This window comes from Strongylocentrotus purpuratus, unplaced genomic scaffold, assembly GCF_000002235.5.
Source record: "Strongylocentrotus purpuratus isolate Spur 01 unplaced genomic scaffold, Spur_5.0 spur5_scaffold_19, whole genome shotgun sequence".
Lineage (NCBI taxonomy): Eukaryota > Metazoa > Echinodermata > Echinoidea > Camarodonta > Strongylocentrotidae > Strongylocentrotus > Strongylocentrotus purpuratus.
The window spans coordinates 11,351,133-11,377,846 of record NW_022145604.1 but is presented as its reverse complement, the minus strand read 5'-3'; the positions used below and the strand labels follow the sequence as shown (position 1 = coordinate 11,377,846).

Sequence of the window (26,714 nt, the reverse complement as noted above, 5' to 3'; positions counted from 1 at the left end):
ATAGGCAATACAATTAACAACTAAATGACTATTCATACCCCTTGTAAATTTGGCGGTTTTTGTTGAATTCGGGCCTTTGTTGAGTACTTATAAATGTAAGTATTTATATGCCAAATTCTCAAGCATCATAAATTGGGACAAATCAATATATCAAGTACCGGTACTTCAAAAATTATATTACTTGGTAAGGGTATGAATAATTTAGTTTTTAACTGATATACACATGTGGTGTAGGCCTTTTGAAGCATTGCCATTGATCTCCAATGCATTAATCATGTACAGGTAATTAAACCTTCAAATACAGTCTCAGGATACCTTTTGATTGAAAAACAGTGGAAACTGGTTAATATGAGGACATTGGGGCTATCAGCATCAGAATTACCTTATCATACCAGGTGTATTTTGTTATATCAGAGCTCTTTATAACAAGTTTCTACTGTAATTCAAAATCATTTCAGTCAGAATAATGGGAAATACAACCTTGATAGCAGAAAATATGTTAAGGTCTAGTTGGAAGTTTGGAACAGAATCATATAAACAGGTTTTTTGAGAGATTGTTCGTGTTGTACACAAGAAACAAATTATTTGATGACTTAAATTGTTCTGTAAATATGTAAATTCATTACCTGCTTTTTTAATGAGCCTGTAAGTATGTAAATACATGACTTAGATATGTTACTAATACCTATCTTATGGAGTGTTCAACGACATAAGCAATTTTTTAGTAATAAACAAAAGAAAATTAATTCCAGAGATTATTTGTTTCTTTATTTTTCCTTCCTCTCTTCAATACAAATTGTGAATTGCTAGCTCAAAAAAAGAGGAAGATTTTTGTTAAAAGCTAGTTTCTGAGCTTTTTGATAAAACATGTTTAAGACATTAATAGTGTACTGAAAAAAACTCACATTGGAATAAAGAAAAGTATACTATTTTCAGAATGTATGATTTTAATACTTAATCTCTGTCCATCACAAAAACAATAACTTCTTCTTATGATCAAGAATCATTACAATCTTTGGAAAAGAAGGATAAGAAATTGTAAACTCAAAATACAGTTGTACAAACAGTTAACATGCTCCAACAGGTGCTCCCTTTTTTCCCTATTCATTCCATTTTCCATTCACAATTTTCTGCAAAAAACCCCCAAACTTTCTTTACAAAATAAGAACTTCTTAAATCCGAGTTCTTTAACATAAACAAAGCTAAACATGAATCTCTAGTTCTCTACACTAATTGTAACTACATTACACTACTTTGTACATCAAAGGAACACAACCACAGGTGACTTTAACGCTAATCTTGAGCTCTGGTTTGGGAATCATATTTTTAGAAAAAAATTGCCATAATTTATTCTGGATTGTCCTGCAGTAAAACGGTTGTTCGAACCAGTGAAATAAAAACTAACGTACATAAACTTACTGGGCATCATCTTTGATAAAAAGAACTCTCCTTTGAACATATTTGGTGTTGGGCCTACTTACCCAGATTTATCTTTCTATGCTCATTACTTTAATAGCCACTTTAAATTTTCTACCAAAATCGTTTGGCACATGTCATTTATTTGTCATTTTGAACAATCAGTGCAAGTTTAGCTGGATTCTGTGAGAAATATTTTCTATATTTACCAGAATTCAAGTTTATCTTTAACATTTTACAAATGATTTCATGTGATAACGGTCATGAGATCTACTTCTAGTATTTTCAGCTGTGATCAAAATTTGGTTAAGCATGTGCATGTGACCATTCATACCACCTGCCACATACAATTAAACCAATGGAAAGCTAAAAGGAAAACATGTCTGAGTTGCTTTCACCAGGGGGTTGCAATGGGGGCTCTGGTTCTGGATGTCCATATGGGACCAGGTACTGGTGTGGTGCAGGCTGTGCCCCCCATACAGACTGAGCAGCGGCAGGTTGCATGGTGTATGGGTAGCCAGGCTGATACTGTGGCTGAGAGGGGTTAACAGTCTGCCATCCACCTAGGGGACCTGCTGCAGGCTGAGGTGCTTGCTGAAGTGGTACCGAGGTTAAACAAACGTGAGAACATAAAGTTAGCATTAAAGGTATTACAAAGTTTTGGTATGGGGTCATGAATTTGGTTCAAATTAACATATTGGAAGCATATGCGTTCCTACAATATTCATTGATCGTTGTCCTGGTTGAAATCGAGTCTAAACTTATGAAATTATAAATAATAAACTCTTTATGTTGTATAGCTCCCTCTCAAGGTCAAGATATTAATTTAGCTATGAAACAATGTTTCTTTACTAAATTCGACCGATTAGCTTTTCCTGTTTGGAATTTATATATCACACCTACATATTCTGAGATTTTCAAGGTCGCAGCTACCATTGTACGGCCATAGGCGCTATTTGAAATTTATCAAAATTTACCGGGAGCACCGGTAAATTTTTATATTCAATTTTTCTCGAAAACAGAAGTGTTTTAGGGGTTAATTTTTTTATTCCTTATAATACATCCACAGGGGCATCAAAATTTATCAAAATTGTAAAGATTCACTATCCACCCAATTTTCAAAATTTCCCAAAACTTTGTATTACCTTTAAAGATACAGGTGAGTTCTGGTAATGCGATTGCATTGTGAAAGAAAAGATGTGGAATGGATCAGAAAAAGTTGATCACATAGAATATAGTATTGGTGTGTACTGTAAGGTTCTGGAATCATCAAAATGACAAGAAATTTGGCCCAGTCTATGTAAAGTTACAAGCACTGTACACAGAAAGATGTATATGGGACTACACAAACATGTGGCATAAATATCTGTCCAGATTTTTATGCTGTTACATGCCATATTTAGGATATTAAGGCATTTGAAGAGCCATACTTTTCAGGGAACATTTTTTATCTGATGTTCTTCCACACTTGCATAATAAAACGATAAGACTCACAAATTATTTTTCACCTCTTCCCAGAACTCAACCTTCTCTTTAGATTAGCATTAAATCTACATGTTTTGTGCAACAAACATCTTTATCAATGGAAAACATGGCATTATCATTTCGATAGACTCCAGTATTGGAACTATGAATATACACAGGAAGGAAAATGTGTTGAGAGAATACCCAATTTCCAATACAGAAGGCCGACTCGTGTCAGATTATGTGATCTTTCATTTCAAACATTTTTTACTCTAAATGCAAAAAGTTTTCAAAAAGTATATGGTACATACAAACTGTATGTATGAACAAAATCATCGACTGTGGCAGTCCTTTGTTGCTCCATTACTCCACAAAGGCATGTACAGAGCTCAATCTTATAATCGCAAGTGTATCACTCACATACTGATCTCATGCCATGTAAACTTTTTTGGGAGAGTGAACATCATTACTTTCATCCCTACTATGGATTTACCCACCTGCATTTGCGGTTGCTGGTAAGTGGGCGGAGGCACCGGCTGTGGCGCCTGCTGGTAGCTGCCCAGGGGTGGGAGGACGTACCTCTGCTGAGGATCGGGCTGGGTAGGAGGGGGGCTACGGGAGGGAAGGGGAGGCATCTCGGCGTCTCCAGGGGGAGGGGGTGGCGGTCCCTCGCTCTCCAAGTGTGGGAAGTCCACCGCCGTACGAGACTGCAGGAGAAATCAAAACAATTCTCTCTGAATTTGGGAAGTCTACAGCTCTTTGAGTGAGACTGAATAGCAAACTAAAATAGATTGATTTCTATAACACAAATAAAGAATCTAGGAATTTGAATGGTCATCGTATATCACCTGGGTCCCATTTCACAAAACTTGTCACGAGTGACAAATGACAGTTTTTGTTATAAGCTAGTGAAGTTCTTGCTTCTGATTGGTTATTAACAGATTTGTCACCGGTTTTTGTCATTTATCATTGAAAAAAATCTTTGTGAAACTGTTCCCTGATCTACGTTATTTACACCATTCTCTGCCCATTTCTCCTACCTGCTAATCAAGAGGGATAATTCTTGTTCAGACATATTGCTCATATGATCATGTTTAATCCATTCACTTGTGTGTAAAATCACCAGTGGACATTCAGCATTCACTTGCAATATTCGCAACGACAACTTCGCAATGTACAGGAAAAGAGGTTTAAAGCCTATCTGCACTAGTTTGGCCAGGAGGGATTAGACCTCCCTGCGTGGTCACCGATAGGTGGTTATCTCATCAAATCAACTGTCAATTAACATAAGAAAAAGAGGACCGTGGGGGAATCAACGGGTACCGCTGAGGCATTGTTGGCTATATAGAGGGTGCAAGTAGCTACAAGTAGTGCAGTCCTGGTTTAAGACAGCCTAGCAAACCACAATACAACTTTCTAAATTTGAGAAGTCTTGTGCCAATTGCTGATACTGCACCAGTAATGGCACCAGCTACGGCATAGGTCTGAAGAAGCTTGTAGAACAGCAAGTGAAAGCCTATTTAAAACATATAATTTTGTTTACCTTATATTTTTTTTTAACATTAAATAACACCAGCTCAGCACTCAAATCTATAATGATCCAAACCTGAACTCTACACAAACAGTTAAACTATGCCTCCAAAAGAGCCATGCATCAATTTAAAATGCACATTTCATGGAAGCGACACCATCTCTAGACGTTAGTGCTTCTAAGAAATGTCTGGATACCATTCTGAGATTCTGAGATTCCATTTGATCTTACCTCTTCTTCTTTTTTCTTGATGTTGAGGAGAGCTTCGTGAAGAGCACTAGAGACCTTCAAGGCCATGTCTGTATCCTCATCAGACTTGGCCAGAGACTTGGACTAGTCAGAAAAAAATGAAAATAATAATAATCATCAGATTAAATGACGTAGAGGATGATCTTTCTCCATTTGTCAATTTATAACCAACATATGTCTACAAGTAAAATTTTACTGAAATATTTGTGTCTTAGTTCTGAAGAAGAACTTAGGCATTGAACTAGCTGGCACCAAATTTTCCTCATTAAAATGAGCTAACATGTGAAACTTACATCTTTCCCTATCCACACATATATCTAATAGAGCATATACAGTGTAATCCTTCTTTGTAGAGAGTCCTAAAGAACTGCACCACCTGATAAAAAGTGGTGATCGATTCAAATCGATACGTCTCTGAACTGAAGAGATAGGAGTTGGAAAGTATGCAACTGATTGGAGGACTTGCGATCAATCAGGATGACAGGATCATTTGCAACTCTTTATAAGATTGGGGGGGGGGGCCTGAAATAGATTAATAATGGGATGTAGACTTACTAGAGCCCCAACCACTTCCTCTAGAACTCTGGATGAAGAAGAAGAAGAAGATTCCTAAAGATATGAAAATTAAATTTCAATAAATATCAAAATGATGAAGCTGTAAAACATTAGGTTAATCATTTTTTACATGTGTGATGCTTCTTTTCCGAATCTAAAAACAAGTTTAATTGTACCAATCACCCAAACAGGTTTTGCTCTCAATGTAAGAGGTACCATGTGGCTACACTGTATTCAAAATAAGAGCTTAAAATTCTACAAGGAGATATTGCAATTCAAATACATTCTAAGTGAACAGTAAAATGTCTATTTGAGTAGACTAGCTAATACACACATACACGCTCGCATAAAATAAGACTCGCAAGTCTGACTTGGGTTACGTGCGAGCCCTATACGCTGAGTTTAATGTTATCACTATTTTTTTCATACTCCTTTAACCTGTTACCTTCAGACTGCCAGGTAACAAAAACAAAAGTTGATTTTATACATTCTAGATACTAACAAATTACTTTTTTCAGCTGATTTGTAAATGTTAAAAATAATCAAGTAAATACAGATTTATTTGTTAGCTACAAAAAGAGAATATATCTAGGGTCACACCAAACTTCACTGGTTTCACATACCTTTTTCCCTAATCTTTCTTCATCACCCATGGACCTGAAAGTCAAAGAGTAAAAGCAAAGAAATGAAATATCGGTTAACAGAAATGTTTGTAAATCTAAGGATCATTTCTATCTCAAACAAAAAAATGGTTACAATCTTTACAATCACAAGCCTTGCTCTCTATCAATTTTAAGAGAATACATACCACTTTGTAAAATAACCAAACAAACAAAAAAATTCACAAAACCATTCCCCCCTCCTCATGGCCAAAAAACCCCTTTATTAGTAAGTGTTTTGGCTGTCCCCATACCATATTCTCTCATGTAGTGCTACCCAATTCAGGAGACAGCAGGGGCCCCGTTTCACAAAGCCTTTTTTTTCAATGACAAATGACAAAAAATCAGTGACAAATCTTCTGATAACCAATCAAAAGCAAGGATTTCAATAGCTTATAACAAAAACTGTTATTTGTCACTGATGACAAATTTTGTGAAACGCCCCCCAGGTGTAAGAAACAAACTTAGTTCTGATGAGAACCCGGTCCTTACCTTGAGGTCGAGGGTCGCTGCTTCTTCTCATACAGGTCCTTCAGATCTTGAGAGACACGTGGGCGATCGAACAACCCCCCTTCGCTTTGGTTTCCTCTGGCTTAGGAGGGGGGCATCCTTTCTCTATGTACGACGCCAGGAAGGGGTCCCTCTCTCGGAGTCGAGAGCGATCTCTCTCCCTCAGCTTCTCTATGTCCACGCTCCTAGCGTCCAGCAGCCTACGTTCTTCCTCACGTTCAAGGGCTTCGTTGAGGGAGCTCAATTCACGCTTCTCTTTCTCTTGCTGAACACTCCATATGAAATCTATCTCCTTCTCCATCTCTTCTTCAAGCTCTCTCATCTTTTGTGACTTTAGAGGTAAACCTGGAAGTGAACCTGGAGAAAGAAGAAGGAATCTAAAACTGGAGGGTGGTATTCTCGAAAGCGGACTTAACAATTATGGAAAGCAGTTAGCGTCATTGAAAATATTTTGTCAAGGTTATTTTAAGGGGCATAAAATGTCGATTCAAATCATGCATATTTTCTATTATCATGGGAGATTTCACGTTCTTGATGTGGAATCTATGAAAAGTCCAAAATACTTGAATTTTTGCTTTTGAATATATTTCATTATAAGGCTACAAGTGGCTCTCCATAATATTTAAGCCCAGCTTAGAGTTAAGTTTGACTTATAATCTTTGTGAAACAGCCCCCAGCTGTGTAACTCACCTAATGGAGGTTCATGATCCGGTCGTCTAGGAGGGGGTCTGGGTGGGGGAGGAAGGGGTCTGGCGACCCTCACTGGCGGCCAGCCAGGCCTTGCCCCAGGTCTCATCATCATGGCAGTAGGAGGGGGTGCATCAGGGGGTAGGTCACTGGGTACCTCGGCCATACCGGGGGGAGGTACATCGGAGGGTTTGTACCCTATGATGGTTGGTCTCTCCTCGACCCTCTCCTTGGGTTTGTTCCTTGAGGCGGGGCGTCTCACTCCACCGATGGGGACAGGGGGAGGGTTTGATACCGGTTTGACGAAATCTTCAGGGTCAAAAGCCTTGAGTTTCACTTGTGAATCTGCCAGAATATAAATTCAAGGAATAATAATAATAGGCATTTATATAGCGCCGCCTATCTAGACAATTCTATTCCAAGGCGCAAAAGAAAAATAGAAAGAATGAGAGAGTTTGGATGAGTGTCATAGTGCCAAGTAAAGGTATTGTTAAAAAAGATGAGATTTCAGCTTGGTTTTAAAGGTCTCTAAGGAAGTTATGATTCTCAAATTAAATGGTAAATTATTCCAAAGAGTTATTTCAAAGAATTATTTCAAAATTGTTGTGAGATGCTTACCGCCTCTCCTGAACACTGATTCAAAGTTCTCCTACTGGATAACCCCCATTCATCCATCCATTTATCTTCTCTCTTTTCTTTTAGCCATATCTCAGATCATTACACCAATAATTCAGAATAGATTACTTTTTTACACTTTTGTGAGAGATCCTATGCAGTAATAATCAACTCAATTAACTCATTAACCCTCAAGCACTTTTTAGTACCGATTATGGGAATTATGTCAACTCTGAATTGGTTTGAGCTTGTTATGATCGGGGAAATTTCCGTTAATCAGAAGGAGCAGGCTATTCCAAAAACTTGGGCTACTAAAGGACAAGTTCTCTGCCAAAGTTTGGCAGGAATCCATCAATCAGTTCTTCAGATAACACAATCACGAGCAGTTTTTGCATACATAATGAGCCCTGTGACCTTTGACCTTGTGACCCCAAAATCTACTCAGTTCATCGGCTCTGCAAGATACATACATGACCAAAGTTAGGCAGGAATCCATCAATCGGTTCATCAGATAACGCGATCACGAGAACGGGACGTACGGACGGACGTACGTACAGACGTACGTACGGACGGACGGACGGACAACCCGAAAACATAATGCCTCCGGCTACTTTGTAACGGAGGCATAAATATTGATTTATTAATTCGCATATTAAGTTGTGAAAACATAATTCAAGTCTACTGACCTAAAATGACCTTTGACCTTATGACATGGAATTTGTGTCATGTGATTTGTGATACTTGATAACCCTTGGGTACAAGTTTCATGGAATTTGAACAATCAATTTTGAAAATATGCTAAAAATTCAAAATCTGGATGTTGATGCCACAACAAAGTCTAAGTTTGTTGACCTAAAATGACCTTTGACCTTAACTTAGTGACCTGAAATATTACTCACATGATTGGGGAGACTTGATTACCCTATAGTCCAAGTTTCATTGACTAAGAACTTAAAATTTCAAAAATTATATAAAAAATTCAAAAACTTAACCTTAGGTTAAGTTTTCGATGATGCCACAACATAGTCCAAGTCTGTTGACCTGAAATGACCTTTGACCTTGACTTTGTGACCTGAAATTCTACTCACATGATTGGGGATACTTGATAACCATATAGTCCGAGTTTCATTGACTAAGAACTTATACTTTTACAATTATATCAAAAATTCAAAAACTTAACCTTAGGTTAAGTTTTTGATGTTGACGCCACCGCCGTCGCCGCTGTCACCGGAAAAGCGGTGCCTATGTCTCGCTTTTTTGCTACGCAGGCGAGACAAAAAGATGTTGTATTGCCCATTACTAGGTGCCAAAACATGGGTCGGTTGGTCAGAAATCTTTTTTTTTGTTACTCCCTCTTTGGGCTGATATTTCTCAGTTTTGAATGCTTAAATACATTTTTTCTCTCTAAAAAACGGAAAAAAAATTATTAAAAAAAAAACTGACTGTAGATTTCACGATTTTCGGGTCGGTCACAAAGGGCAATAAAACATCTTTTTTTTAAGGTCTAATTTCAAGACTACTCACCAGCCCTCATGGTCTTCTTGAGTCTGTTGAGTGGCATTTCGGGTGGGTCTGGATCGGGCCCTTTCGGCATCTTCTGTACTCCGTGTTCCTTCAGAATTTCCCGACAAACCTTCTTCAGGTTGGCCAACACGGCGGTACGATTACGCTTGGGAACGACCTCCAGCACACAACTCCCCCCCTCAAGCTCTTTGTATACTTCCTTTTCTTTGGGTTCCACACGGCACATGTCTTTGGCATCGGGGCGTTTGATTTTCTATACCACGAAAACAAAACAAAACAAAACATTTATTTAAAGAAATGAGTAGAGCCGTGTTATAGACATTCTACATGGAGGGACAAATGAAGATTGAATCGGATTGAAACCAATCATTTATCACCTTCCAGGCATTTTTAAAGTTTGACTGAACTCATTGCCGAAGAAAAGTGAGTGGCTCCTGTATTAAAACCTATGTTAATACAATTATTCCATAGTCAATGGCCCCAATTCACAAAGGAGGTTTAACTTAACCCATGGTTTAAACCTTCATTTACATAACTCACGGTTTAAAAATTAGCGTAAACTAAAGCGTACCTTGCCTTGCACGCGTCTAATATTGGACCTCTGACTGTGTCACGCTTATTTTGCGCTAATTTTAGACCATGGGTTATGTAAATGAAGATTTAAATCCACGGGTTACATTAACTCTTAAGCTGCCACCCCTACAATGCACCCAGTGCCAAAGTGCTAATCCCTATTGTGCCAGCCACAAATCTCCTGTGTGCCTGTGTAAATCTTCACAAAAAACAAATCACTAAATTACTCGAGAAAATTCAATCTGACTATTGTATACGAAGACGCGTAATCCAAAGCCGATAATCTGATGCACGCGATGGTACTTTCAATAGCGCTGCAAAAGCACTCAGCACGGTGCAATGGGCATGAACAATGACTGTTATTACATATGCGCCCTTGCGTGCACAAAGCAGAGTAGCGGTGGCTCGCTAGCATGAACGTGGCATTCAATCGATAGCGCGCTCGCGTGCACAGAGCACTATAACAATAGCGCGCTAGCGGTCTCATGGCAAGATATGAGTTAAGAGTCAAGTGAATAAACCTGCTTGTATGAACACACCTTCATGATGCAATGAACTTACAATGTAACCATAACGATGACGGTAGCCTGTGACATGGGGCATAAAGTTGACTTGTTGAAACTTTGCCTCACATAGGGTGCAGTAGAAATAAGCCTCGGTCTGCCATTCTTGTCTGAGGTATTCTATGATCATTTCAAGTCCTATGTTCAAAGAAAGATGAAAGAATGATTTACAATTAAATACAACTCACTCCCAGATCCTAATCAAATGATTGGTCAAACATGGTCACAAGTCGTCGCCTGGGTGGCAGAAGGGCGTCAGCTCGAATTTCAGGTAAAAAATGAAACATTAAGCAGAAGGGCGTTAGCACTAAATCGCCTCAAACTTTTATGAAACTAACTGAAAAAAATTGTGGCCATGTTCTACTATAACATTTATATTAGTCTTTTAAGTTTTAAACCAATTTTCCGGACGGAAAGAAGTTTAAATATAAAACAAATATTTAAATGCGAATACTTCGAAAAATAGTTTTCGAGTCGCTCGTACGCTAACGCCCTTCTGCCATCCAGCCAACGAAAAGATTAATGTACTGAGACTATCCCATATATGTTTCCATGGAAAAGCATGCACTGGTTTTCAGTACTATCCAATGATTTTTATAACTGTTATAATGTAGCTTCCCATTACCTTTCAAACTGTTTGGTTCACACATGGCCCTCCATACATTTGGGGGTTTATTAGACCAGTTCACAGTTAGCACATATCCCAAATGACCCTGAATATCTACAGATCTTCAAAACATGAAGAGGTCCCACTTTGTACATTTAGAAATAATCACTCCTACAGCTATGGAGGTGCTACATAAATAACCTTTGTTTCCCCTTTTCAAAGAATACTTCCAACCTGTGTAGCATGGAGTCCACTGCTTGTGCATGAATGAATAATGATTACATAAATTTCATGAGTTCGTATCCAGTATTTTGTCTCTGTGAATTTCACAATTATAATTTTTTTTTTTTTTAAATATTTTTTTATAATAGCTCTATACAGAGCGAATTTATTTTCCATTTCTTTTTCACATAATATAAACAATAACAAAACAATAATAAACTTAATGGTATAACAGAAATAAGCAATGAAATATCTTTGACATTGTTTTTTAGTCATTGTAATGCAAAATGATTTAATTACAAGAAATGAAAAAAAACGAACCTACTTGAAAGCAAAGCTCGTTAGATGTAGGTTCGCACAATAATAATTATACTTTATACATTTATAACTTAATTTTGAAGAAAAATTACGGAATAAAAAAAAACATGACATATAATAGAAAAACAAACAATTAACGAGACAAAAACAAATCAGAAACATTAGCAGAATGACAAGATGATGATGATAAATGAAAAATATAAGAATGAGAGAGTAAAAACAGAAAAGCGGGAAGACATGCAGGAAGATAAAAAGAAGACAGAGAGAGGGGGTGAAGGGAGACAGAGAAAGAGACAGAGAGGGAGAGGGGAACTACTTATTCTGATTCGTTTGCAACAAAAAGTGCTTGAAACCACTTAATGATTTGCAATGACCTTTATCTGCTCATGCTTAGACTGCAACTATGAACTGGCTTATCAAAGCAATATGGAGAAACATGTTAGTTCACCTAACATAATCATGTTTTTGACAACCATAAACGATTTCATTGAGATAAAAACTTACCAACCAATGGTTCTTTACAATTGTCTATGATCGGTTGAATCGCAACAATCTCCTCTCCCGTAACAGAAATCTTCTTCTTCTTCGCTCGGTTCCCTTTGTTTCTAGAGCCTTTGATAACATCCTCTGCAAAAAAGATGTCAAGCATTAATGTACGAGACACCAGGGGCCTGTTTCATAAAACTTCTTATCTATAACAACTGCTAAATTTCTATGACAAATTTGTTCTCAGCCAATCAGATGCCATGATTTCAGTAGCTTATAACAGTAGCTTGTAACTTGTTATTGATATCAAGTTTGCTCTCAGCCAATCAGATGTCATGATTTCAGTAGCTTATAACAGTAGCTTGTAACTTGTTATTGATATCAAGTTTGCTCTCAGCCAATCAGATGTCATGATTTCAGTAGCTTATAACAGTAGCTTGTAACTTGTTATTGATATCAAGTTTGCTCTCAGCCAATCAGATGCCATGATTTCAGTAGCTTATAACAGTAGCTTGTAACTTGTTATTGATATCAAGTTTGCTCTCAGCCAATCAGATGTCATGATTTCAGTAGCTTATAACAGTAGCTTGTAACTTGTTATTGATATCAAGTTTGCTCTCAGCCAATCAGATGTCATGATTTCAGTAGCTTATAACAGTAGCTTGTAACTTGTTATTGATATTGAGTTTTATGAAACAGGGCCCAGGTCCATGCAATGAATACATAGTTTGGCGCGGACAAAATGCCATGGTTTGTGAAGGATAGCTGTAAGCACCATAAAGGAGATTTTTTCTTTCTTTCTAGAATTATGCCACACATTGTAGAGCTAACGATGATAAAAAAGGACCATATACTAAATTTGTTAGACCCAAGTAAAATTTGCTGCATAAACCACATACATCGAGAACTTATCTGCTAAGTGCATGTAAGGTCACCCAAAGTGATGCCATGCAAAAACCTTTAAATGCCACATAGCTGAAATTATATTTGGGTGATAAGATTTTGAACATTTTAAAGTTTCTGCCCTACTTGGCAGTATTATAAAGAGTCATATAGATCATGGACCTACTACTACTTCTACTTTGTAGACTCTGTAATTTTCAAACAGATGCTGTCATTGCATTCTAATTAGCTTTGAGTAGACTAGTCGATGCACTGCCATAATTACCAATAACTGATACAAATGAAAAAGACATTGATTCATAAATGCGTTTCCTTTTCTTGCGATCCAATGACAGGAAATTAACATCACTAGTGTTAAATCCCCCTTGGCGCTTGTCATCCACATTGTGTTACTGACGTATTACTGACCTGTATATATAAACATTAGAACTGTAGCATGAAGCATGTTCTTCATACTACAAATCTATTGCTCTTTAGACTCTCTGCATAATTCTCTGCACATCAATTAGCCTTTATTCAAGAAGGGGGTTTTAATATCCGAACACTTGGCTGTACCATTGTGTTCTCATATCAAATGGATAGACAACATACAATTATTTCACTCCATAGTGAAGGCTTGGAGAAAGACTATCAAGGAAGTGAAACGTCCAATCCTACAATCCTACAGGATGATGATGATGATGATGATGAGGATGAGGACGATGACGGTTGAAACTTTGGTTGAAACCATGGTTCTAAATTTAACTCCATTCATGAATTCAATGATGTTGTCCTCCCCTGTAAAACTTAATACACTCTGGCCCAAATTCACAAAGGAGGTTTGTTGACAAACCGAGGTTTATGTACGTCATATGACGCGTTTTGACGCGTTTTTTACAAACCTGGTTTGTAAAAACGCGTCATATGACGCACAAAAACCAAGGTTTGTTGACAAACCTCCTTTGTGAATTCGGGCCTCTATGTTTGTTTTCTCATGGTGACTGATGTCATCTAGGCCCCTGGAAAGTTTCATACTTAAAAACTTTCCAAAAACGTTTGATGTACAGTATGTCATCGTTGTGCCTTACTATGTGAAGTTTGTATTCCATATATGGTGTTCTAACGGCATTATACATGAGACATGTACATCATACATGTAACAACAGGAACCCTGTATACGTGTAGCAAAGCAAGACACATAAAGCATCCTCATCGTCTTCTGACCCGTGTTTGGACATTAGAACTTGTAGTATGAAGGCTGTTCTTAATGCTACAATTCTATTGCTCGACAGACTCTCTAAACCGCTCTGTTCACATTCACGTTGTTAAGCCCCTACTGACTGACTATGAATTACATTTTCAATCTTTTCAAAATCAAGTGAATTATGTTTCATATGAATGTTGCTGCTGTTAAGATTGAATAAATACACTCTTTCATGGTTACAAGAGTGCGCAAGACATAGGCGCCATTTTAATTTACGTGTAAAGTTACTTGTAATTTAAAATGGCGCCAATGTCGATATGATTTGAGCACAGGCAGTGACGCAACAATACATGCGCATCTGAAAACATTGATAACGCAATGTTTATGCGCAAATTAAAATGGCGGCCTTAACCGTGAAAGGGTGTATTACTATATGTGATCGCAAAACATCAATAACAGAACTCACTTGAATTTGAAAGAATTCAATACCCTAGCTGTACACCAGACAACTAAGAATATGAATGTTGTCTTGAACAGTGCCAGTATTTGCAAGTTCATGTGTTTTACATACTGTTACCCAAGTAACAGTACAAAACCAAATGATATTCTGACATATTTACCAGACTTGAATAGACTTTAGCATCACTATAAATACATCCATTCTTTTGTCACGATTCCCTTCAGATAAATTGCCCTCATCCATGCTCGTCTTACGGTAAATTCTTCACCAGAGTGACAAAGATTGAAGCAGACTTGAGCCCAGACATCAGCCCTTGGCCCCATCTTACAAAGAACTTTGCAGTCTCCTATCTCTTATGTACAAAGTTGCGATTGATATCAACCACAAATATGTTGCGATTGATATCAACTCTTTGTAAGACGGGGCCATTACGCTAGATTACGTGAGATTTCTGATCTCGATACTTACCACCCTTTTCCTGCCGCGCTATGTTCTGCAGAGGAGAGGGGAGAGAAAGGAAGAAAAATAATGAGCACATGGAACATGTCAAGACTGTTATACTTCAAAGTAAAGACAACCTCAATATGGACAGTCATTAAACTGAAGCAGTAGCAAAAAAATGTCATTGCCACGACCCCAGTTACTGACCTAGATACTGATTAAAGGCCGGCTCACACAATGACGAATAGGGGGGTACCGCAAGCTACGTTAAGCTGAAAATTGCAATATTGAATTTCCCGCCAATCATCCTGTGTTGCCTTCAATTGTTGCTGACGACTCCGCTAGCGACCGCAGACGGTCAAAATTGTCAGTCGCGTCCATCGGCAAATTTACAGTGTGTTGATAATTTTGTGGCGGCAAAACGTCCGTCGCCTTTCGCAGGGTCTTTGCCGCTCCTATGTGAGTCGGCCTTTACTGAATGAAGTCTGCGGATTTCTTAGAAGGCAAACTTTAGCCGATTTGATGCAGCCAGTTGTATGTGCTGTATGCTGCTCGTTAAGACCTCTATTGATGAACTTGATCATTTATTTAGAACAGTAAAAACAGCGATATTGTATATTGCCATTGAAACTGTTAAAAATCATTCATTGGCAAAGATTGGATATCCCTACAAAGCTTACAATACAAGTATGTATTAAATGCAAAATCTCTCCAGTTTATTGTACATGAGGAATATTTTGTTTATAAATCACACATCTACCTTTTATATCTCTAAAGATATGAAAGGCAAACAATTGATATATCAAACTAGTTTGCATACTGTATAATTTCACAAACCAACTCTTTTGTTTTGTTCTTCATTCTGCCATCAGAGGTGATCTCCATAGAATATATTATTTGACAAATAAATGCTTCTCTTTAAAAATCAATCTTTCATTTCCTAACAGACATGAAAGATAGTTTTCTAAATATTGACATATATTGATCATCTTGGATTGATATCCTGCATAGTAAGCAAATAACTACCGTTGGTGAAGGTGATGGAACAAACTATCACTTCCGAGGCGATCTGGATGTAGCTATCTTTCCGAAGCGAAGCTGAGGAAAGATAGCATATACATTCAGATCGCCGGGGAAGTGATAGTTTGTCATCGCCTGAAACCAAAAGGTGATTATTTGCTTTATATTCCACATCGGAAACATTTCACTTCTTCCGTCATTTAAGAGCAGCAATTCATCAGTTAACAGCTAACAAACGGTGTTTGATACGTACAGTGCATGCAGTATGGTGGTGTGACCATTTAGTTCCCGCATGACCAACACTAAAAGCGCTTGAAGAGGAGAGCAATACGCAGCGTATACAATCAAAGTGCCTTGCACTGGGAAGATAGTGCTTCTATCTTCAGTTAAAGTGCGTTGCACTGTGTAGATAGTACTACTACACGTATCTACACAGTGCAACAAACTTTTCTTCTCCCATCAATGATGGGCGAACTATCTTTCATCACATGATTTACTTTTGACCAATCGTAGAGCAAGATTCTTAGTATGTGGAATATAAAATAAGATATCACTACGCGCTTTTCTACACTGTTAATGCTCTAGTCCATTACACATCCTTTCACACCCCTTCACACTAAAAACTACTGCAGCAAAATAATATGACATCACGGTAGTAGATTTCACATCTCTGAAGATTGAATATCTTGCAACATACAGAAAATTGAGTACACTTAGGGTCTTAGTTGAACACAGCTCATTTCTATCACTCCCTCTGAACCTTATACACACATAAACTGGTTTTATTCTGCCACAGTGGTTTTCTAAGCAGTTTAATGTGTCAAGTGTGAATGTGCTTTTATTGAATATGTTTGTGACTGCACACTTTCTTGTTTCAAAATCACTGCTCAAATAAGGCTTGTCCAGGTATGATATGTACCAGTAGCAGGATTTGTTTTGCATGAGAAAAAAAGAATGGCAGCTGCGCGCAATGAAGGTCATGCGTGTATTCACTGAGCTATGTGAAATAAGTTAAAGAAATGTGAAGCATATCACACTTCACAAATCACCACAGTATGTGAAAAAAAACCTTCATTTGAGTGAAAACATTTAGATTGTTACAACATATCTAGAGTTACAGCAAATCTAGAGTTACAGCACATCATAAGCTTCCTTTTTAATACTTACCTCATTCATAACTAGTTCATTCAATCTATCCTCCAAATAAATGAAAAATTAAGTGAACAATAACAAATATATTGTGCAATTTTCACCTCTCAGGAGGACTGAATTTTTTTTTTGAAGGGGGGGGGGTGAGTTTGTTACTCCTAATCTTATCTCTAATATTTTTCAAAATGATCTTGATCATGTTTTGCTTCCCCACATCTCTTTTTGCTCATAAACTTTCATTGCTAATCAAAATCCTGTATCTTTGAAAGATTTTTGTGTTAGTGCACTAAGTTACTTACAGCCTTGTGCCTCATGCCATCATTGTGCATTGTCAGGTTTTCCTCACTCGTTGTCTGTACATCACATAGCTGTAAAAGACACACAATCACAGTTCATTGATGTTGGTGCTAAAACATGCTTAAAATTCAAAGAATTCAAAATAGTGGGGTACACAGATAATAAGGCATACAGTGTGTGGTTGAATACTGCATATCTTAAAGCCTATGTGCACTAGTTTAGCCAGGAGGGATTAGACCTCCCTGCATGGTCACTGACAGGTGGTTATCTTATCAAATAAGCTCTCAATTAACATTAAAAAAAGGGGACCATGGGGGCCAACAGTCACCAATTAGGCATTGTTTGCTATATAGAGGGTGTAAGTAGCTACAAGTAGTGCAGTGGGGCTTTAAAGTTCCACTTTTCCCCTGAATTAAGAGCCTAGTGTCTCAATTTTAATATCATTCACACAAAAATCAATTGCTCAATTACCTATCAATTTTTTGTTTTCATTAATAATCTGTGTATGTGTCGGGGAAAGGCCAAAAGAATACCAGACATGTAGATTCAACAACAAACAGAAACCCACTCCATGGAAGTGCCTAAATAGTAACTCCCCAAGGAAGATTTAGATCCCCTTTATGAATTTCTCATACAATAAAGCAAAAACTTGGGATCTCATCTACTTCCTGAGAGAGAGAAATATACACAGATAAAAGTGTGTGAGAGAGAGAGAGAGAGAGAGAGAGAGAGAGATTGACAGAGAGAGAGAGGGAGGGGTAGAGAATTAGAGAGGGAAGGGGGGGGTGAAAAAAGTATACAGGTAAATATAAGACTTACCGCACAGTGGAATTTTTTCATTCTGTCTTCCAGCGTCAGTTCTTCCTCTTCTTCCCATTCTTCTTCTTGGTATTCCTCTTCTTGATAATCCTCTTCAAGTCTTGCTGGATCCTCATCTGAAAAGATTAATTGGTATACGCTGATATTATACAAGTATGAAGACTCTGTAATACACAGCCCACAGTGAATATACACAATCTCTGCAATTTAATAAAAGCCCCACACGGTGACACCTATATTACATCATACACTGTGATCATAATCAAATGGTGGAGCCTCAAGAAGGATCTGCATACATCCAACATGCACACCAAAGAAGAACCACAAATGTATGTGCAACACAGTCGTACCTATAGTGCTACTTTTTTTGTCAATAAGTTTGAAAATGAAGGTTTGCGAGACTCTACAACCCAATCAAAGCATCATATGAATCTAACACACAATCTAAAATGTTTTCATGGAATCAAAAGTTGTTGTTTTGGGTGTTAATCTCACAATCGACAACCTGATCAGATTGATCTAACATTTGTGATTCATTACGTTCAAAACAGAGGAGCACGGCTAGAATAGCCTGTCATTTGTCCGAGAAAATTTGGTAAAAGTCCCCTCCCTCTAGCCTTGGATGCAACACCCCCGCAAAAGAACCCTCATCTTTTATTTTATTGGGTTTGCGTGATGTTCCGGTGATTGCAACTGTTTTTAATGTTACACATAAAATGGGTTTCGGAATTCTATTACAAGTCATTTGTTGAACAAATCATGAATGAAATATCAAGTTAAATAATCAATATGTACACAAATTGTATTTATATTGTATCAGTTTGAATATTGTAAGACATTGTTAAGTATTAATACTGGTATCTCTTAAAGTACCGATTGTGCAGGTAAATTCATTATATTTGTTTTGTTACGTTTTTTAAACTGGTTTGTACCAAAAACATTTTGTTTAGCTGTGGGGTTAGGCTCGACTATCACTCGGTTAATATCTGACCACTTTTACCAACCAATAGTATCTGTTCTATATGTAAACATATTGTATGAAATGTATTGTATTGCAGTTGGTAAATCAAATCAAATCAAATTCAATGTGGCAAAAGCTAAATGGTACAGCCCACAGGCACATGTATATCCAGATTAACCATTTTTATTTTCATAAAATCACTTGACTTTCTAATTTAAAACATATTTATGCCAAACTTTTGTCACTCTGATTGTATTGGAATCAATCAATCACTGAACTTCTTAGACTACAATAATAATACAGAGAATGTAAACAAAAAGAAGCATAATAAATACCTGGAAAAACTTGAGCCCTCTGAAATCAAATGATATAAAGAAAAAGACAAAAGCGATTACATACCAGTAATTTCACATTCATTACAATTTTGCACAAACGTATAGTAACTAGAAAGCCAAGCTGCAAATATTTTTTTTCCACAAAAAAAAAAAGGCTCATTTTCAATTTAGCAAATTTATTGCAAATAACGTGCCTTTTCATTTTTCTTTTCATTTGTTTACATTAAATATTTGATATTTCGTTTAAAAACATAAGTTATAAAGGGCAATCTTTTGTATGAAATGACTTGTTAATTTCTTATCAATTATGTTCTGGGGCCCGTTTAATAAAACTTGTTATCTATAACAACTGCTAAATTTCTATGACAAATTTGTTCTCAGCCAATCAGATGGCAGGATTCAGTAGCTTATAACAGTAGCTTGTAACTTGTTATTGGTATTGAGTTTGCTCTCAGCCAATCAGATGGCAGGATTCAGTAGCTTATAACAGTAGCTTGTAACTTGTTATTGATATCAAGTTTTATGAAACAGGGCCCTGGTCATGCAATAAGACTTTGAAAGAAACTGTCTGGAAGCAATTTGGAAGAGTTCAATTAGTAGTACACAAGATTTGGTTCGTACCATGAGGTGCTGGATTGAACGATAAGAACTCAATCTTGATGAAAACACATGTACTGCACACAGATATGGGTAAGTGGGACTACACACACAAAAACACATGTGGCCTGACTGTTTGGTCCAAACATTTAAGCTAATACTTATCATGATTTAAATTTGAAGGCATTTGCAGGGGACATTTCTATTATGGCGTTCTTCCAATCCAAATTAAAAACAAGAGATTATTTTTCAAATCTACAAGATCTCAAACTTCTTTTTAAATCAGGGGGGAGTTTCACAAAACTTGTCATCAGTGACAAATGACAGGTTTTGTTATAAGCTAGTGAAATCCTGGCTTCTGATTGGTTATCAGCAGATTTGTCACTGACTTTTGTCATTTGTCATTGAAAGAAGGCTTTGTGAAACAGTACCCTCCAGGAGTACTCACCATCTTGTGGGTCACTCCTGCCAGATGCTCTCTGTAATTTCTAGGTCCACCGCATTTCACATTGCATAACTGTAATAGAAAATCATAAAGGGTTGTGACCACAGACACACAATATAATATACAAAAATTAATAATAACAACAGGTCCATTCATAAAGTGCAGCTACTATACGAAAAATGTATGAGGTTAGGGCTAGGGGTGCTAATTGGCAACTACAGTAGATCAGAGTTACAATGTAGGATTAAAGTTCGGTATACTGCATAGTCCAAGTTTGAAGTTTGGAAGTGGCTACATGTAGTGTAGGAAAGCATCACTAAACAATCGTACTACCTTGTAGAACCCAGTCACTCTAACCCACTGTCTATCGTCTGGTTCCCGTATCAAAGCTTTACTGGGAATAAAAGAATTCATTAGTAGGCGGCCTGTTAATACCTACCATACAGGTGTACCGAGCCGCAATCTCTTCAAGCGTCATCGGCATCTCTTCTTCCCACCATTCCAGCTTTCGTCCTCCTTTACTGGAGCCATCTCTGTCTTTGCTAAAGCTATACCGAGATATACCCCGTTCTCCACTACGATCTCTGTCTCGAAACTCTCGATCTGGTTCTCTGTTTTTACGGCTTCCATCTCTTCGATCATCCCGGTCCTCTGCACCCTTCTCACGAGTTCGACTGCTGGAGCTATCCCGATCTCTACCCCTACCTCGTTCTCTGCTATGATCTCTGTCTCGATCTGGTGCTCTGCTACGATCATCGCCTTGCTCTCTTTCGTGGCCACGGTCACCATGTCGATCCTTTTCTCTGTTCCTTACATCATCTTGATTCCTTCCTTTACCGTGATCTTCGACTTTCCCTTTCCCCATATCAATGCTTCTCTTTGGAACACCATCTTTGCCACGCCCCTTTTCCGGACCTCTTGCCATACCACTCCTCTGGTCTTTATCACCAACCTGCCCTGCATCTACAGGGTGTATATCATACATTTTAGCTTTGTTACGATGTCTCTCAACGTCATTTTGTTTGCCACGGAACTCTTCACTCCTGTCGTGATGTTCATCATGGTGCCTTCCCCTACCACTTCTACCAATACCAGGGGCACTTCTCTCATGGTGTTCATCATCTCGTCTACCCCTGCCCCTTCCAACATCAGCACTCCTCATATCATCATGCCTACCTCGACCAGATCCCCTCCCACTACCGGCTCCTCTCGCAATCCCAGATCCCCTTCGAATACCGGCTGCCCTGTCATCTCTGGGTTGCTCAATAGCTCCTACCGGTATATTATCCCAACTTATGTCGGCCGTCATCCAGTCATCTTTTCCTCTGTTTGTTTCCTGTGGTTGGTCTTCCTCTCCCACAGGTGGCCAGGATGTTGATAAACCATGTTGATGTGATGATCTTGCATCGTGGTGATGTGATGATCTTGCATCGTCATAATCCTCCTGCCAGCCTCCTCCTCCTCCTCGTTTTTCTCTATAATCTTCCCTTGGATCCATCTGCCCATGTCTCTCTGGCTCTGGTCTGCGCAACCCTGGATCTTGTTCCCGCCTTCTTTCATCTTCCTGTCTTCTTTCATCTTCCTGTCTTCTTTCATCTTCCCATCTTCGAAAGTCTTCCAAACTTCTACCTTCTTCCCATCTTTGATCATGTTCCCAGCTTTCTCTCCTATCGCCTCCTCTGCCGCCTCCTCTGCCTCCTCCTCTGCCTCCTCCTCTGCCTCCTCCTCTGCCTCCACCTCTTCCTCCTCCTCTTCCTTCTCCTCTACCGCTTCCTCTTCCTTCTTCTCTAACGCCTCCTCTGCCCCTTCCTGTTTCGTCACCTCTGCTTCTCTTACCTCCCCTAGAGAAAAGCTCCGTCTCTTTTGCTCGTTTTCTCCTGCATCCAAACCCTGAGAACACAATCAAGAAAACAAAAGTAACATGTTATTGCAAAGAATTTACCATCTCAGCTGCTATCATCAAAGATGAACTTTAATTTATTATTAGAATATGGAAAACATGGCACACTCACTTCAGGCTAACCGGCGGCAATGTATAAATTAAGTCTTTTTGTTTTGCAATTCTTTATTTTAAAATTCTATGATTGGCAATCTATAGAAAATCAGGCGCTACTTCAAAAGTCTATCCACACTTTGACCCGTAACTCTGGCGTGGTGATACCCTACTAAAACATACCGTAAATCGACATCTTCACCAATTGTTCAAATAATGTTCATGATTTAAAAGTTGTTAACTCATTATGTTTCTTAGTTCTTACCTGTTTCGTGTCAATTTTCTTATCTTTTTTGGAGGATTTTTCCTAAAAACAATGACTTATAATATACACTTTCTCACAGGATTCACAGCAAACTACTGCACAATACAATTGCATACCATACCGACGGTGGGGTTAGTGAAGAATTAGTGAAGATTTAGTTGATTTTCGGTATGTTTTAGTAGGGTATCTCCACGCCGGAGTTACGGGTTAAAGTCTGGATAGACTTCTGAACTAGCGCCGAACATCATCTTAAAACAAACAACAACAAAAATCTTTGTAAAATTTGTTTTGACTTTTGGTCTAAAAAAAAGTTAAATGTTCAACTTCAATTGATATGGACTGGTCTTGGTTACTTGGCTCCCGCTCTCACACCTCTCTTTCCGACTGGATCAACCCCTCGCTCTTTCACAATCTCTCTGCTCAGTTCATACTAGACCAAATTTTCCGTCTCTTTCGTTCGTTAAGCCTCTTATTTGGGTAGGGCCGGTTCTCTCTTTAGAGACGGAAGCCGACTATACGCAGTCGTTTTCAAACACCTAGGCCATTTATGGCCATATTTTTATGCCCCCAAATTTCATTTTACCTCGTGCATATCGGATTATCCAATTTATATTATATTGTAAATAAGGCCTAGGCTATAATTAGTGCTGTAGTCAAACGTTTAACCGTCCGGTATCCGACCGCCCATGGCGGATTCCGTTTTCAATTGGACGGTTTCGTTTTCCCGTTTTTTTATTTTTTATTTATTTTTTTATATTTTTTTTTTAAATATTTTTTTTGTATTTTTTTTTTTTTTTTGATTTATGCCCCTCCACCTGGCACTATGCCTGGCAATGTTTCCCAGCTTAGTAATCGGTGTGTTGACTCACCACTCTGAAACTAGAACGAAACTCCAAATTGTCTGTCATCTTGGTTTGAAAGTAATCTTTGTAATAGATCTCAATATGTAGTTTATAATAATAATTCATCCAATTTTTACACAAGGTGTACCACAAGGTTCTATCCTAGGTCCTCTACTGTTTTTCATTTACATTAATGATCTTACACATTTTTCTAAAAACGACATTGTTACTATTATATGTGACAAGTTCACAAGTACAAATCGGCGCCTATAATTGAAAGTCCTACCCGCTTTTTCAAACGGACCTGGCTTGTCGGCAAAAAAAAAAAAAAATAAATATTATTTTAAATCGTTTAACCGAAAACCGTCCGGTTTCGACTGGCGGTTAAACGGAATTGGAGATATCCGTGATGTTACAGCACTAGCTATAATACATCGGTTCCACTTTAATACCAACTTGACTGAAATAATCTGTTTAATGGTCCCTTTTTAGGAAATTATGGGTCAAAATCGACATCCATATTGTAAATCTTGCAAGACGTATTTTTACTCTTGTTGCGCATGACGTCATCTAAATCTCATCCCTTCTAGTCTACGCCGAAGGCAATATGATATGAAGGAAAAACTGCGCGCGAGCTACACCTTCGTAATGGTGTTTGAAAACGACTGCGTATAGTCTGCTTCTGTCTCTAAACATTGCAGTTCTCCAAACTGGAGGTAGCCAAGCAAAGTGAGTTTGGCAATTAATAAGAAGAAGGTCTACTTTTCTGCTCCCATTTCATTTGCCATTCAGTCTTTACTAGACCTTACTAGATCTAGACCTTGTAGATCTAGACCACAACACGAGCATTCATTCAACAAATGCAAAACCTACCTTAAATTAAGCCTTAAAAGTAGTCTACATACATAGTCTATGACATTGTGTATGATTGTAGGATAACAATAATTGGAAAGATATTTGTGGAGCTGGAGCATACCACTCCAGCAAAGCATACAAAGAGAGTCAATGATAATGCGTATTCACCTTTAGCACTGCACTACGTGTTAATAGGCAGCATTTGAATACATGAATAGTCAATACACTCATAACACACAAATGTACATAATTATGCCGATGCGGCTGATCGGCAAGTTGGACAGTAGACTTACAATTTGAATTTTTAAATTATTCTTTCTAACATCGGTAAGTTAACAAAATTGTATTTTACTGCTATTTAGGTATCATCAATTGTCACTCAAGTACCGATTTTGAGTGAAATCAGTTGAGTTTTGTACAGTGGTGTTTGAAATGTTGAGAATCAATAGCACAGCTTTTAATACACAGCCAGGATAGTAATGCAGCTATGAATTTGTGTGGAGCGTAGGCCTACCTTCATTCATCCAGCTCATATCATCGCCATAGTTGGATTGATGAAGATTCTCCAGCCCTCCTCCTGGAGCTTGGTGCCACCCTGTCATATCTGCCCTGCCAACTTTACGCCAAATTAAATCATTCAATCTGTGAGAAGACCTTGACAGATGAGATTATAATTGCCTATGTTCATACTTTGTGCATCTGCATGTGTACCACTGATAGCCAGCGCTTCGTTCAAACTGGCGACCAATAAGGAGAAAAAAAATATCCACCAACAATGGGGCCTATAGTGTCTCTAAATCGTACAATCAAAAAGGAAAAAGAAAATTGTGCACGTGTCGGCTGACGGTAACGGCGATAGGATAAATAGATTAGATTTTGATGTATTAAACACTATCGTATGGCATTTAAACTAAAGAATGACTGACACCATTTGAAATGTGATATTATATTCGTTACTCTCATATAATTCATACCGAAGCAATTTGTCTGGGTCTTACTGTTTCAGATTGAGTCTAAGGATCTACAAGGCATGTTATACGGGGTTTATCCGGGCATTTCGAGTATATAATTGGACAAAATGCGTTATACATTGAAAGCAAACTGAATAATTACCCCCGGGGTAATCACTGACACCATTTTGAAAGGTGACATTTTACTCTTTACTCTCATATATGTCACATGCCGAAGCAATTTGTCTGAGTTTTACTGTTTCAGATTTAATCTAGCATATACGGGATTTACGGGGTTTATCCGGGCATTACGAGTATATAATTGGACAAAATGCGTTTTATACTTTGAGGGCTTAAACTATCGTATGATATTTTTACTAAGTAATCACTGACACCATTTAAAAGTTTAGATCCTATTCTTTACTCTCCTATATTATTTCAGATGCCGAAGTAATTTGTCTGGGTCTTACCATTTCAGATTTGGTCTAGGGCTCATACACGGGCATATACATGCAGGGTTTATTTGGGCGTTACGAGTATTATTGGACAGAATGCGTTGTGCTTTTAAAACTATCGTATAACATTTTAACTGAATAATGACTGACACCATTTTGAAAGGCGAGAATTTACTCTTTACTCTGATATTTATGTCACATGCATGCCAATTGCCAAAGCAATTTTTTTAAAGATCTAATCTAGGGCTAAAACCGGCATACGGGTTTACAGGTTTATCCGGGCATTGGACAAAAATGCGTTTTATACTTGAAGGCTTTGAGTAACTCGGTAACATTGTTGAAGGTTGATGAAAAAAATTGCTATTTGTATATCATGTTACTTACTATATTCCTTTTACTGTACTAACCCTCTGACATGCAACAAATCCTGAAAAAATTCTCAAACCACGAAGATATCTATGGTTTTCTTTGAAAAGGTCGATGTATATGACACCCTCAACAGTAACAGTGATTAACAGTAAATTTTCCCAACCATTTCGAATTTCCAAACCGTTTTTCGGCCGTTTTTCCATGAAAAAAAGACATAAACAGGCCATAAAAAAATCTGTCAACACCGAAATGTCTGGAATTGAATGTAGAGCCATTTTTTGCTTTGTGACGATTTCCATTCACCCAAAATGTAATTAAATTGTAATAATATAGTTGGAAGAATTAAGGAATCGATAAGATCAGTTTTCCCCTATTTGTACCATGAATATTGATCCG

The 26,714-nt window shown here is 37.9% G+C and overlaps 2 protein-coding genes across 2 annotated transcripts; both read right to left on the bottom strand.

Annotated features, from left to right (window-relative positions):
• Nucleotides 1-1,782: 1,782 nt before the first annotated feature.
• On the bottom strand, nt 1,783-5,868 carry LOC591553 (proline-rich protein 2). The gene is made up of 4 exons (XM_030989783.1): nt 5,839-5,868; nt 4,643-4,744; nt 3,378-3,587; nt 1,783-2,010 (listed from the first exon to the last, which is right to left on the bottom strand). Exons 1-4 carry the CDS (start codon nt 5,866-5,868, stop codon nt 1,783-1,785), a joined length of 570 nt encoding a protein of 189 aa, XP_030845643.1.
• LOC105438362 lies at nt 4,659-25,263 on the bottom strand. The gene is made up of 15 exons (XM_030990943.1): nt 25,059-25,263; nt 21,029-22,479; nt 20,593-20,661; nt 19,548-19,566; nt 18,252-18,367; nt 17,435-17,503; nt 14,994-15,018; nt 11,998-12,120; nt 10,345-10,484; nt 9,211-9,463; nt 7,075-7,416; nt 6,367-6,741; nt 5,839-5,872; nt 5,216-5,269; nt 4,659-4,744 (listed from the first exon to the last, which is right to left on the bottom strand). Exons 1-12 carry the CDS (start codon nt 25,144-25,146, stop codon nt 6,407-6,409), a joined length of 3,030 nt encoding a protein of 1,009 aa, XP_030846803.1. The 5' UTR covers nt 25,147-25,263; the 3' UTR covers nt 4,659-4,744; nt 5,216-5,269; nt 5,839-5,872; nt 6,367-6,406.
• Nucleotides 25,264-26,714: the final 1,451 nt, after the last annotated feature.

What these genes read in the sequence shown, in the direction of transcription:
- LOC591553 (XM_030989783.1), bottom strand. Translation starts at nt 5,868, where the DNA reads ATGGGTGATGAAGAAAGATTAGGGAAAAAG. An exon ending in TCAAGAAAAAAGAAGAAGAG is followed by an intron (nt 3,588 to 4,642) that starts GTAAGATCAAAT and finishes TTTCTCCTGCAG; the next exon opens with TCTCGTACGGCGGTGGACTT. An exon ending in ACCAGCAACCGCAAATGCAG is followed by an intron (nt 2,011 to 3,377) that starts GTGGGTAAATCC and finishes GTACCACTTCAG; the next exon opens with CAAGCACCTCAGCCTGCAGC.
- LOC105438362 (XM_030990943.1), bottom strand. Translation starts at nt 25,146, where the DNA reads ATGACAGGGTGGCACCAAGCTCCAGGAGGAGGGCTGGAGAATCTTCAT. An exon ending in ATGGCATGAGGCACAAGGCT is followed by an intron (nt 15,019 to 17,434) that starts GTAAGTAACTTA and finishes TCTCCTCTGCAG; the next exon opens with AACATAGCGCGGCAGGAAAA. An exon ending in GGATCATGAACCTCCATTAG is followed by an intron (nt 6,742 to 7,074) that starts GTGAGTTACACA and finishes TTCTTTCTCCAG; the next exon opens with GTTCACTTCCAGGTTTACCT.